Source organism: Pleurodeles waltl, chromosome 7 (genome assembly GCF_031143425.1).
Source record: "Pleurodeles waltl isolate 20211129_DDA chromosome 7, aPleWal1.hap1.20221129, whole genome shotgun sequence".
NCBI lineage: Eukaryota > Metazoa > Chordata > Amphibia > Caudata > Salamandridae > Pleurodeles > Pleurodeles waltl.
In genome coordinates, this window is record NC_090446.1 from 1,439,165,587 (window position 1) to 1,439,179,974 (window position 14,388).

The window sequence follows — 14,388 nt, forward strand, 5'->3', positions numbered from 1 at the left end:
GTTAACAGCAGCCATTGCAGGGGTTGCACGTCATTTCTCCAGCTGCGTTGTGTCAATCTCCCAGCCGTGATGCAGGTGGAGCATTGATTTTAGCAGCGAGGCCGGTGGTGTGTCGTGGTGTGTCCAAAGCATCCCCGTGCAGCAGTCTTTGCATGGATTTTTGTCCTTTTACACCAGCTTCACCTTTCAAGGGCCCAGAGACTTGTTAAGACACCACTTGGGCAGGACTCTCAGCAGAAAGCCCGGGTGCTGTCAGAGAAAAGTCTTTGATGTCCATGAGACTTCAACAACAGGAGGCAAACTCAGTTCAAGCCCTTGGAGATTCTTCACCAGTGGAAAGTCACACAAAAGTCAGTCTTTGTCCTCTCAGGGACAAGCAGCTACTGCAGGCCAACCCAGTAAAGCACGGTCACAGGCACCTTCTCTAGCTCTTCTCCCGGGCAGAGGTTCCTCTTGGTTCCATAAGTAATCTGATTTTTCGGGCTTTTGGGCCCTCTTTTTATACCCCTTTCTGCCTTTTGAGTAGGCCTACTTCAAAGAGAAGTCTCTGTTGCTCACAAGATCCTGCCTTGCCCAGGCCAGGCCCAGACACACCAGGGAGTTGGAGACTGCATTATTTGAGGGCAAAAGCAGCCCTTTCAGGTGTAAGTCACCACTCCTCCCATCCCCGCCAGCCCAGTTGGCCCATCAAGATATACAGGCTACACTCCAGCTCCCTGTGTGTCACTGTCTAGAGGAGAGTCCAACTGTCAAACTGACCCAGACAGGGAATCCACAAACAGGCAGAGTCACAGAATGGTTTAAGCAAGAAAATTCCTACTTTCTAAAAGTGGCATTTTCAATCACACAATCTAAAAACCATCTTTACCAAAATACGTATTTTTAAATTGTGAGTCCAGAGACCCCAAACTTCACATTTCAATCTGCTCCCAAAGGGAATCCGCGCTTTAATAATATTTAAAGGCAGCTTCATTTTAACCTATGAGAGAGATAGGCCTTGCAACAGTGAAAATCGAATTTGACAGTATTTCACTGCTAGGACAGGTAAAACACATCAGTACATGTCACTCCTTTAACATACACTACACCCTGCCCATGGGGATACCTAGGGTGTCTAACTTAGGGATGCCTTCCATGTATAAATGAGAAGGTTTAGGCCTGGCAAGTGGGTAAATTTGCCAGGTCGAATAGGCAGTTTACAACTGCACACACAGACACTGCAGTGGCTGGTCTGAGCCATGTTTGCAGGGCTACTAGTGTGGGTGGCACTACCAGTGCTGCAGGCCCAATAGTAGCATTTGACTTAGAAGGCCCTGGGCACCTCTAGTGCATTTTACTAGAGACTTACTAGTAAATCAAATATGCTAATCAGGGAGAAGCCAGTTTACACATCGAACTTATACAGGGAACATTTACACTTTAGCACTGTTACATTTTCCAGGTGTAAGTGAAGGAACCATCCTCTTTATGTCTAGATCCCAGATGTGGACCTTATTAACCTGTGTGAAGCATTGGCTGACTTATTGAAGGTTTCCAGTTATGTTAAGCACATGCCTGCAGCCTGTTACACCAGCATTTACGTCGGGAGCAGGTTATACCTTTTCATAATTATAGCTAATTTACAAAAATGTCAAACATGGTTTATTCCACACAATAGCATTTTTATTTTTGAGACAGAGCAGATGGAACTGGGGCTTGATTAGCAAGCCCCAGCCATACCACAGGGCAAACATCAGATGTGGAGAGAATAAAACAAAATGTGGGTAAGCGAAACTCATGGCTTTCTGAGGAGCAGTGTCAACCAGCAACACACCTTTTGTTTTGTATGTTATGTAATTCATAAAGTGGATGTAGGTGCCACCATAGAAACCCTCACACCTTGCAATTTCGATATTGTAGGGTTGACACTGTCTCGTTTCATATTGAAAATAAAGTTGTGTACCTGTTGTTTGCAATCAGTGGAAATGTGTACAGATTGTGACAGTTCGGTTTGCTATAGCCAATGGACATCCATTTTATCTTATGAGATGGGAACATGAATGCTGCTTGGTTTATGTTTTTTTTGCATACATGGTTTACTACTGTGAATCAGAACCTATGTGTTCTTTATGTAGATAGAGACACTCAATTAAAATTAAAATTACATCCATAGATGTAGTGTATTCGAAATGTCATTTCTGACGTCACAAAAAGTAGATCACATCTTTCTTCCCTGTCTAAAATTACCTGTTGTTCCTCATCTATTAAAAAAAAGATGTGCCTTATCTGAAAACTGAAAGCACTCATTTTGTAGATTTTAAATACTGGACATTGATAATAAAAATAAGAACACACATTAAAACTTTGTTGAGAGAAGCACCAATATGTTCTACATGACTCCCGAAAGATATTTTGCTCTGGTTCACATTGCAGGTCGAAAAATCTCTTGTACCATTTCACAGCATCAAAATGAGACATGTGATTTCTGGCTACAAAGAGATATTTGATGCTATTCCATTTCCAGATAAAAAGAGGTGAGGAAATATTTTTCTGTAATGTTTTGCATTGAAACTGTCTTCATTGTTAGTTTGGTAGGTAGGTGCTTAATGGTAAATTACTGCTTCTGCTGCTAAAACAGCTGAATGAAGCCGACTTCAGCAGGCAACTGATTTCCTGATTGAGTTAATTTAGACTTGTTTTCCGTGCTTCGGTAAGTATTCATGCCTTTCATTGCGTTTATTGCACAATGAAGCACCCTTTGTCTTTGATCCTAAGGCTGTCAGGTCTATCACAGTTGTTATGTAATACAGGTAAGTCACACACACATACTGTACAGTAGCCATATGTGTCCACCTGCACAACATATGACACAACGTACCACATACACACTATTATCCATTGACATACCAACACCATACAACACACACATGCCAAAAACACACATTGACATACATCCATGACACAACATATACACAACATTAATACTACACCCACACACAAAACAACCACAATATCCAACACAACTGCACACTGTTCTCCACAAACATACTCACATAAAGGGATAACTACATATATTCTAACGATGACCGTCACACAACACTCACCTGAAGGTTGCATACAGCAACACAACACACAGCATACACAACATCAGACACGTATGCAAGTGGAACCCATAGTGACATAACCACACCACCCACTCCAGCTCCATCCACCTTAACCAGCCAATCCAATCTCACACACAGATACATGTACTGATCCACATACACAACTGGAAGCATAACATGACAGGTCCCTTTGCAATGTGCACACATGTACATAGTTGACAAATGTGATTGTAACATCATTGTGGTGCCAGCATTCCTTTGGCAATGAATACTGACACCATAATGACAGATATGTATGTGTGCAATGTGTGTCTCATTCTAGTGTGTCCCCATCCATATCAGACAACATAGTGTGCCTGACATATACAGTACATGTCACAGTAATTGAAAATAAAAACGTACTGATACATGCATATGACTGCAGTGGTCTCGAGGTCATGTGCGGTGGCCACACAACAAACACAGGCAATACGTATTCTCTACCTTCGAGTCTGGCAATGGGGGGGTGTTGTTTTCTTATGGTGCAGTGGCAGTAGCGACACAAGGTGTTGTCCAGTTGTGTTCATTTGAAAACAGAAGTGGAATTGGGGTAAAAGGTATGTTTTTACCTCTTTTCCCTCCCAGTCCACCAACTCAGATTTTTATTGTTGTTTGGCATTATTCAAGACCTTTTTTGTTTCCAAACACATGGTGTATTTTAATGAAATTAAAGACAGCCTATAAGATGTGTTTATTGTCAAAATCTTGTGTTACAGGGTTAATCGGATAATGCTTCCCTTAATTTCAACATTCTTGAATTTTATCACTCCTTTTATTTGAGACCCTTGTTAACTCTCCAGTCTTCTATCTATGTTAACCAGTGGTCACTTGCTCAAAAAGTAACTGATTCCTTTCTAGAAAAGACCATTCTTGTGTGTTAGGAAATGGCTAAATTGCTGTGTGATCTCAACCACAACCCATTCCAAGTTGGAATTACTTTGTTAGAAATGGGGTCTCTAGTTGGCAGAGGTATTCACTTTTGTCCAAATAGGGACCACAATCTTACTCCGGGTAACTCACACACAATCCAAATTGTCCTGTGCCCACCCTCTGGTAGCTTGGCACTGAGCAGTCAGACTTAACTTAGAAGGCAATGTGTAAAGTATTTGTGCAATATATGATGAAATAACACAGTGAAAACACCACAAAAATACACCACACAGGTTTAGAAAAAAATATATTTATCCAGTTATATTAAGGTCAAAACAATAAAGATTCAATAAGCACAAGTTTAAATATCACCTTTGCAAGATTAAAAGAGTCTTAAATCTTAAAAATCAACAGTCGTCTCTTGTTTGCACAAAGTACCTGGTTTGCATCAAAATTATCACACACGGATACCGCAGAGGAGGAGATGCGTGAAAAAAAAGTTGCGCGTTGGATTTTCCGACGTGGCACAGACGATGCGTCATTTCTTACCACGCTACAAGGGGCTTTGTGTCGATTTCCGGCGCACAGTCATGGGTCTTTACTATGATGCAGGGTTCTTTTGATGCCCTGGGACGATGCGTGGAAATCCTAGGCATGCAGGACAAAGTCACAGGTGTTGCGTCGATCTGGTAGGCAATGCATCAAATTTTTAATTCTTTACTCAGGAAGTTGGGCTGGGTCATTCCGGCTTACTGTGCATCGATCTGGTATGGCTGTGCGTTGAATTCCCAGTCGTAACGCATCTGCTGCGTCAATCTTTACTCAGGAAGGCAGTCTGCATCGTTCTGGTTCGGCTGTGCAGCGATTTTCTTGTTGCAAGGCAGGCTGTGCATAGCTTCTGGCAGGCTGTGCGTCGATTCTCCACGCACAAGGAATTTCCTTGAAGAGATGAAGACTGTTTTTGGCCCTAAGACTTCAGAAAACAGGAGGCAAGCTCAATACTAACCCTTGGAGAGCACTTCTCAGCAAAGTCAGAGGCCAGAAAGGAAGCAGGGCAACAGCAAGGCAGCAGTCCTTCACAGCAAAGCAGTTCAGGTGGGCAGCCAGACAGTTCCTCCTGACAGGTTGCAGGTTCAGGTCCAGAACTGTCTGAGTTGGTGGGGTCAAGGTCCCAGTTTATATACCCAAAAATGCCTTTGAAGTGGTGGAGACTTCAAAGAGTGATTTTGAAGTGCACAAGGTCCCCATTCAGTACAAGTCTGTCTGCCAGGGTCCCAGTAGGGGGTTTGGCAGTCCATTGTGTGAAGGCAAGCCACTAGCTTTTGAAATGTAGGTGTCAGGCCCTCCACCCTTCCAGCCCAGGAAGACCTATTCAGTATGCAGATGAGTGCAGGTGTGACTGAGTATCCTGTGTTTGTGGTTGTCTGGGTGGAATGTACAAGGGAGCTGTCAATCAGCCCTGACCAGGCGTTGACTGGAGACAGGCTGTAAGGCACGGATAGATTTTAAGTGCAGAGAAATGCTCACTTTCTCAAAGTGGCATTTCTCAAATAGTAATATAAAATCCAACCTCACCAATGAGCAGGACTTTCTATTACCATTCTGGCCATAAGAAACATGACCTGTTTACCCCTTTCTGATCAGAATCTACCACTTAAACAGTATGTGAGGGCAGACCTAACAAAAGCTAATGAAAGGAGCAGGCCTCACAGTAGTGGAAAACAAATGTAGGCGTTTTCCACTACCAGGACATATAAAACACATAGGTATATATACTGTCTTTTTACCTACATAGCACCCTGCCCTATGGGTTACCTAGACCTACCTTAGGGGTAACGTATATGTAGAAAAGGGGTGTTTAGGGCTTGGCAAGTACTTTTAAATGCCAAGTCGAAGTGGCAGTAAAACTGCACACACAGGCCTTGCATTGGCAGGCCTGAGACATGGTTAAGGGGCTGCTTATGTGGGTGGCACATTCAGTGCTACAGGCCCATTAGTAGCATTTAATTTACAGGCCCTGGGCACATGAAGTACACTTTACTGGTAAGCAGTCCTAAAACCAGCAAAAACAGTGGCTGAAAAGTAGAGGGAGGCAGGCAAAAAGTTGGGGAATGACCACACTAAGGTTGTCAGGTCTAACAGATGTGCTGACCTGACCTCTGCAGAGTCTGTGAATATAGTAAACTAGCATGGTATCCAGATGTGTTATTTGCTGCTATCAATTGTATTACACTATATCAAGGCCAGCAATACCAGCCTACAATAACATCACACCCACTACTTTCACCTACCATTACATTCTTAGATGGTATGTAGTTATATAGTTACTGTTCTTAATTCCACCTATACTTGCCTTGGAAGGTGAGTATAAGAAATTATTAACAGTAATGATATACTTTCCTTACAATGTAAGGATAGGTTGACGTTCTGGATGTTATAATATTGTCACCCTATATAACTCATGACAGGAGGATCAACAGGGCTGTGTCCAGGAACTATAACTTAAAAGAGGCCAACCCTGTTCAGGCAGATGCGGCTAACACCTGGGCCCTGCTTCGTCCCTCTAGTTATCCAGGCACCAGTCCCAATTGGAGAGAAGCTGGTACCAGAACCAGTTTTGAATGCCATCAGAGCAGAGGTTGTTCATTTCTTTGGTTATCTACCCGGCATTGGACCTTCTCTAGGAGTGAAATTGCCCTGTTATGGGCCTGATAATGACCTTGACGGATGCCGTCACAAATGTGACAGTGATCCCGCCCGCAGTTTAACAAGTTCCATAGGATATAATTAAACTTTTACTATGATGGACAGGGTATCTGTCACTTTTGTGATATAGTATCCCATCCTCCAATGTCGTGATCAGGCCCTAAGCCCGAAAATAAAACTTCTGACCGGTTTGAACTTGCTTTCTGTATCTGACTCGCGTTCCACCCCAGTTAGCCCTTACCTGACCTAGGAACCAGTCAAGCTCAACCAGATAACCAAGTTTGGTGCTTAATTCTTCTTGGAGCTATTTTAATATTTAAACATTAAAAATTCCTTACTCTGGTTTTCTTTATTTTATTTTTGCCATTTTTTGTGTTTTTTTGTTTATTGAAACTTCCACGTTTTGGTAAATTGGTTAGGCATGTTTTTCTTGCATTGTGTTTTGACTTTATTATTTTTTTGGTAATGCATAAATACCTTACACATTGTCTCTAAGTTAGGCCTGTATGCTCCGGGCCATAGCTACCAGGGGATTGAGCTCAGGTTAATTTTCAAACTTTAAAGTTTTGCCTTGACAAAGATTGTGATTATTATTTGAGAAGGGTTTTCGCCCTCCTCAACAAATACTCCGAATTTCTTACATGCAACATTTAACAAGTGCCATATTTCATTACCATTTAGAGTAGTAAGCCTCAAAATATGATGATGGGGTGGTCATTTTTTGTTTTCTTCTCTTCCAAAACTTTTAAATGTGACTCAAATTTTGCTAAAGGTTGCCTGTCGATCTTTGTGCAGCGTTTCAGCACAAACATCAATTTGTGCCCAAATTAGGATTGGCACAGGACTCACAATCAGGGGTTAAATCTGTGGGTCAGTCTTGAATTTTGCTTTAACAAAAGGGGGAATTAATATTGAGTCATGTGTTATTTTGGGCACAAACAGATAGATAGAGTTCATTCCTTCTCACATCTCGTGTTATGCAGTTTGATAAAAATTCTTTGAAGGTTAACCTAGTAGATTGCATAAATGCCGACCCCAAGAAGTTGATTTGATCACTTCTGTCTTGAGATATCTACATTGGTTACTCCTGGAATTTTGGGCCACATTTAAAGTAAGTTGCTTAGTATAAACTGTCCTGGTGCTGAGGCAACGTTCTAATTTGGTGACCCATGGCCGACTTTTTATGTGGCAGCAACATACCTATGGGATAGTTTGACTATATAATTGCTGATATCTCTGTCATTCATTTATTTGTAGAAGAGAATGAAAACCTTCCCTTTTAAAGCTTCTTTTGGCTCAATTTAGTTTTCACAGCAGGGGTTATATTTTAGTACTGGTAATGTATTCCTTGTGATTGTAATTTTGTGAATGTTTTATTCTGCCAAGGTACAGTGTTCTGGCAGTCATTAGGTGATGGCTACCATTACAAAAAAACAAATAAAATAAATCATACATTAATAATCATCCCATGCATATTTTTAAGCATTACTAAGCTGTTTGAAACTATACTTAGAGGCATATTTATACCACATTTGCGCCGAATTTGCATCATATTTTGACACAAATTTGGCACAAAACTAACTCCATATTTATATTTTGGCATTAGGCACGTCTAACCTCAAAATATTGGAGTTTGCATCATTTTTTAGCTGCATGAACCTACCCTGTGCCAATGAGATGCAAGGTAGGTGTTCCCATCTAAAGAATGGTGCTATCCCCATGGCCCCATATTAATCCCCCAGTGCTAAAATGACGCACGGGTGGGTGGAGGGGCTAAATAATGGTACAAAGCTTGCTTTGCACCATTATTTAATGCCTGGGTCAGACCAGGCGTTAGGGGACCTGTGGACCCATTGACATGGTTAAACACCCTGGAATGGGTCCACAGGTACCCTCCTCAAGCCCCAGGAACACCCCCACCCACATCAGAGGGACACCAGAGGATGGGGGACCCCATCCCAGGTAAGTAGGGTAAGTATAAGTAAGCATTTTCTTTTTTAATGAAAGTACCATTGGGGACCTAACTTGGGCCCCTCTGCATGGCACAGGGTGCAATGGCCATGCCCATGGGACACTGGTCTTCTGGTCTTGCCATTGGGGTAGTGGGTATGACTCCTGTCTTTTCTAAGACAAGAGTCATGTGGTTGGATGGTTTTCTGTCACAAAATGATACTAGGTTGGTTAGAGGCATTTTTGTTGCCTCTAATCAGCCTAACGTCATCTTCTGGTTCAAAACCCCATTCTCCCATACCGCCACCCCCACCCTGCTAGCGTCATTTTTTTTTACGCTAGCCCACCCTTTGTACCGGTTTGCGCCATTCTATAAATCTGGCGCCCGGCTGGATCTCATGAATGGCGCAAGCCAGTGCAAAACATTTTGATGCAAAACTGCTTTAGTGCGGTTTTGCCTCAAAGCGTATAAATATGCCCCTTATTCTTCGAAGAACAGGGATGGTCTTTAGAAAGATACATTGTTGCTGATGTTTGCCCAACACTCACCAGACACCTGAAGAATGTGCTACAAACAAAACACAGCAGGCTATGGAAGTAGCTCAATTGGTTGATGTTTAGTAAAGGTAAAAAGTAAGGGTAAAAAAGAAGTTGTGACTGGTGATCAAGGAATCACCAAACCACAAATGTAATAGTGAATCTTAGTTGACCTGTCATTCACTTAATGATTCATTAAGCCCAAGCTCTGTCAAGATGCTGTGGCCTCTTCAGAGATTTAGATGTTTCTTGCTCTTTCCCTACTGAGTAACACTAATTTAGGGGAAAGTGACATGAGTCGTACAAAACCTGTCAGAGAATCTGTAATATGCAGGCAGTGCACAGAGGCCCATCCTTACTCAGAAATTCACATGCATGTACAGTTGTTTGTGTTTTACACTATATGATTATAGTTTATGTATTATGCATCTGCAGATGATGCTTTAGAATGATTTTCAAATATAAATATCTCAGCCACTATTATACAAATTAGGATGAAGGTCATAAATGCCAAAATCATATTTCATCACACATCCCTAGGTAAAAAGTGTAAACCCTACCTAGTATATAACTAGATGCTTAGCAGCTTAGTTGTATTATTCAACAGTACTTTTTGTTCAAAATGCAGGTAGTATACAGAAGACCTATGCTTCTTTATTATCTTCCTTGGAGCGTGCAATTTGCAAGGTTATCTCAGGTCTTTTTCAGCTTCTGTATTTATGAAAGAGCTTTAGTCAATGGCCATTTTCTTTCTCTGGCCTGTGAATATGAGGGTCGGGCAATTAAGCAATCAAGCACACATTTTATTAGTTGCACAATATAAACAAGTCTCTGTTAGAAAATGTGCAAGCCTGTTTTTTGGATTCTATGCCCCCAACCCAGTAATTCTGTGAGGATATAAGCAAGTCTGTTTTGTAGGTAATCTTAAAAATACATGCATAACCTCGTCATATACATCATTGAGACTCAGATTTAGTACTCAAAAACTCCTGTACCTACTGTCTCAAGTTCCCCCTCTGATGACCTCATGTAATTCCCACCCATGTTCCCTCACTCAGATTCCTCTTGCTCTTCATCTGCCCACCAACACAAATATGTCCATATTCCACAAATCTGACGCTGCTAGACTATCACCAACCTGTGTGTTGTTAGAGAGCAGAGTTATTCCTGTGATATGGCGGTAGTATACAATTACAACATTTGAAAGTGATATTGTGTGGCTCTAAAGCCTTTTTCGCACCGGCATCATTATGCATGTGGAATTAATGATACATGAGAAATATGGTCAGTAGCTTCAAGAGCATATATCTCTTTGATATCAATACCCTACTCTTAGTACAGCAATTAGGCTTGGTTTGTAATCCCTCAATCAATCAGTAGATTTGTAGAGCACTTCTTGTCACCTATGAGGTATCCAGGCACTGACAGGGTCCAGTTGATTAGCTGAATAGCCAGTTCTTCAGGGACTTTTGGAACTCTGTATGAGATCTGGAGGTCTGGAGATTAAAGGGTAGCTAATTCATGTCCGTTCGACCTGTTCCTTTTTCCAGGGTCATCCCTAAACTTTTTGCCTTCTTCCTCCTATTTTTTTCTGGCCAGTTTTTGTTGGCTTTATCACTTTTTATAGATGTAAGATACCCCTAAGGTAGGCCATAGGTAGCCCCATGGCCAGAGTGCAGTGTATGTTAAAGATGGGATATGTACTGGTGTGTTTTACTTGTCCTAACAGTGAAATACTGCCAAATTTGTTTTTCACTGTTGCAAGGCCTATGTCTCTCATAGGTTGACATTTGGGCTGCCTTTAAATAACGTTTAAGGGAAGTTTCCCTTTGGGAGCAGATAGAAATTTGGAGTTTGGTGTCCCTGAACTCAAAATTTTGAAATACATCATTTGGTAAAGTTGGTTTTTAAATTGTCAGTTTGTCCATAGTCCACAAAAAAAGTGGGCATTTTCCTGCTTAAACCATTCTGTGAGTCTGCCTGTTTGTGGATTCCCTGTCTGGGTCAGACTAACACTTGGGCTGTTTGTGAATCTCCTTTAGACTGTGACACAAAGGGAGTTGGGGTGTAGCCTGCATATCCTGATGGGCCCTCCGAGCTAGAGTGGAGTGAGGAGTGGTCACTTACACCTGAATAGGCTGTGCCTGCTCTCACACAATGCAGTCTCCAACCCCCTGGTGTGAGTCTGGAGCCTGGCCCGGGCAAGGCAGGATCTTGTGAACAACAGAGACTTTCCTTTGAAGTAGGCCTACTTCAAAGGCAGAAAGGGGTATACGTATTGGACTCAAAACCCCTGGAAATCAGATTTTTTCAAGGGGAACCTCTGCCAAGGAGAAAAGCTGAAGAGCTGAGGAGAAGTGCTGCCCCTGCCTGTGACTGTGCTTTGTTGGGCTATCCTGCAGGTGCTGCTTCTGCCTGTGAAAGGGGAAGACTTTGTTGTGCATTCCTGCTTGAGATGAATCACCAAGGGCTTAAACTGAGCTTGCCTCCTGTTTTGAAGTCTCAGGGCCATCAAAGACTTTCCCTGCCAGCACTGAACTCTCTGGTGAGACTCCTGTCCTGCCAAGTGGTGCCCTTAAAAGGTGACGCATATGGAAAAGGACAGAAATCCACGCACTTACTGCATAACAGTGACATTTTCGATGCACCATCTGCCACGAGGCTGATAAACGATGCGCCGCCAGCCTCGCAGCTGAGATTAATGCCCTGCTTGCATCGCGACTGAAAGATTGACGCATTGTGGCTGGAGAAACAACACGCAACCCCCTTGCAGCTGCTGATAATGCGGTTTTCCGACAACATGCGACCGGTTTTTTAATGCAGCATCGCTGGGCATGAAAAATCTACGCAAAGCCTGCCCAGATCCAAGGTGCCCATCAGGAAATCAACGCATCTCTCACTTGCAAGGGAGAAAAACGATGCATCGCCGACCCGACCAAAGGAGAAATGACGCATAGCCCCACTTGCAAGTAAGGAATAGGTGCATCGCTGACTTTTCGAATGCACGCTCACCCGTGCGGCTTTCCTTTTTACGCAAACCAGGTATTTTTGTGTAACAATAGCATTCTCACTGTTTTCTATGGATTAAGACTGTTATTCTTTTAAAAATTCATATCTTGACTTGTGTATTTTGGATTTTGTCATTTTGGTCTTGTTTGATTTAGATAAATATAACCTATTTTTCTAAACTGATGTGGTGTCTATTTTGTAGTGTTTTCACGTTATTACTGTGTGTGTTGGAACAAATACTTTACACATTTCTTCTGGGGTTTAGCCTTTCTGCTCGTGCCAAGCTACCAAGGGGGTGAGCGGGCCTTAACCAAGTGTGTTTTTCCTTTACCCTGACTAGAGTGAGAGTCTCTGCTTGGACAGATTGCAACCTGACTGCCAACCAGAGGCCCCATTTCTAACATTGGTGATCAGCAGTTTGGATTGGACTTGTATTTGTTCATGGCATACAGTGATTAAGTATACATTACTGTTTTTAGGGCAGACCATTAAATGACCACATAGTACTTGTCTTTGTTGTTTTTGCTTTTTCTCTCTATGGACTTTTTTCCTGCTTCCATATTTTTGGTGATCTATTTTGAACTTCTCTTGGGAGCTCCCTGTTCTTCTTGGAACTTTGCATCCGTGAGTGAACCTTGCCATCATGTCTTAATCTGGGGCTGCATCAGTTGTGTCTGCAAAAGCTGTTTTTGAGTTGGAGAAACTAGAGGAGTATACAGTGGCTCAACTAAAGTAGTTTTGTAAGGATCTTGCCTGTCCCATTATGAGCTCCACCAGGAAGGAGGAGTTGTAAAAGTCAATGAGGTCCTTGGTGACATCCAAAGAGTCTGACAGGGACACAGAGGAGAAGGATGAGGGTGAGGAGGTGCAGAATGTTCACAATGGTGTAAAGGATGTGTCTGTTATGCCTGAGGGGAGGGTCTCAAGGGCAGGTAGCAGTGTGTCATCCAAGCATCTGACTCCTGAAGAGTTGCAGGACAGACAGGCAGAGAGGGCTCACCAGTTGGAGTCAGAGAAGCTGAGGATGGAAATGAAGATGGAAATGAAAGAGAGGAGGATGGTCTTAGAGGAGAAAAGGGTACTCTTGGCTAATGAGCTAAGATTTAGGAAGATGGAAGTCATGAGTCTGACTTAAATGGTGGCAGCAAAAATCTTATGTTCAGTGCTGATGAAGAAGTGCACATGCCCAGAGACTTGGTGCACTACTTGAAGGAGGAGGTTAACATACACCAGGAGGTTCAGGGGTATGAGGTAGCTTCAGTGGTACACAGGGTCCCTGCGGTGGATTGGGGAACTGGCATGGGGAGTCATATTTCTAGTGGTGGGAGTGACACTCTACTGGCTGTACGTGAGAGTGACAGGGAGAGTTGTTCCCTCCAGGTTGAGGTCCTGGTTGTGGAGTATGGAGAAACCCCAGAAGAGTAAGGGGTTGAGTGTCAGGGACAGTCAGGTGCTGTCTCACCAGTCTCAGGAGGGTGACGTGGGGTACTTTTTCAAGGCTGAGTCACTAGATAGTTGGGTGAAGGTTAGTTTGGTTAACTCATTTGAGGGGCTGTGTGATGTGACTGCTGGAGAGCAGATGTCCAGTCCTTGTTTTCCAAAGCTATTCCAACAGCAGGTGTGGTATGAGTTCTCTGACCCCAGGGAACTTGCGCTGGAGGCAAGCCTCTGGGTGAGTACCAGAGGGTCTGAAGGGGCATTTGGGGATGCTAATGAAAGTGAGTGGTCTAGGTATTTCCCAACCAGGTGAGGTTGGAAAGGATTACAGAGTCCCAGGTAGGTTGCGGTGTAGTGGGATGGGTGAGGGATCCCACGTCCAGTCTCAGAGGAGAGGGAATGGGGTGGGCTGAGTCCCAGAGTGGCCAAGATCCAGTCCCAGATCCTGGAGGGTTCCATGAGTGAACGCCGGGAGGGGAGCCTAGCCTGTACCATAGGGCCATCTGCCAATGTTGTTCAGTTCTTTGCTGTTACTGTAGCTTGATTCCATGCATGAGGCTAAGGCCATTTTCTTCGATTCTCTCAGTTGTCTATGATAGCGGTTGAGGACTGTCTTGAAGGTGGTCATGTCAGTCTTATCCTTGCTGGTGTTCCATTTCCTTTTCAGTTGTTTATAGTTTAGTGGTTCTGAGGTCTTCAGTGTACCAGCTAGCCTGCCTGATGGATCTTCTGTGGGTGTTGTTTCCAATGAGACGGA

The 14,388-nt window shown here is 43.1% G+C and overlaps 1 protein-coding gene across 1 annotated transcript in view; it reads left to right on the forward strand.

The window, feature by feature from the left end:
• Nucleotides 1–14,388, forward strand: part of LOC138247431 (putative methyltransferase DDB_G0268948) — a 153,183-nt gene that overhangs the window by 110,894 nt on the left and 27,901 nt on the right. Inside the window, exon 5 of the mRNA XM_069202062.1 lies at nt 2,413–2,513. Coding sequence (XP_069058163.1) covers nt 2,413–2,513 — 101 coding nt within the window. The remainder of the gene's footprint in view (nt 1–2,412; nt 2,514–14,388) is intronic.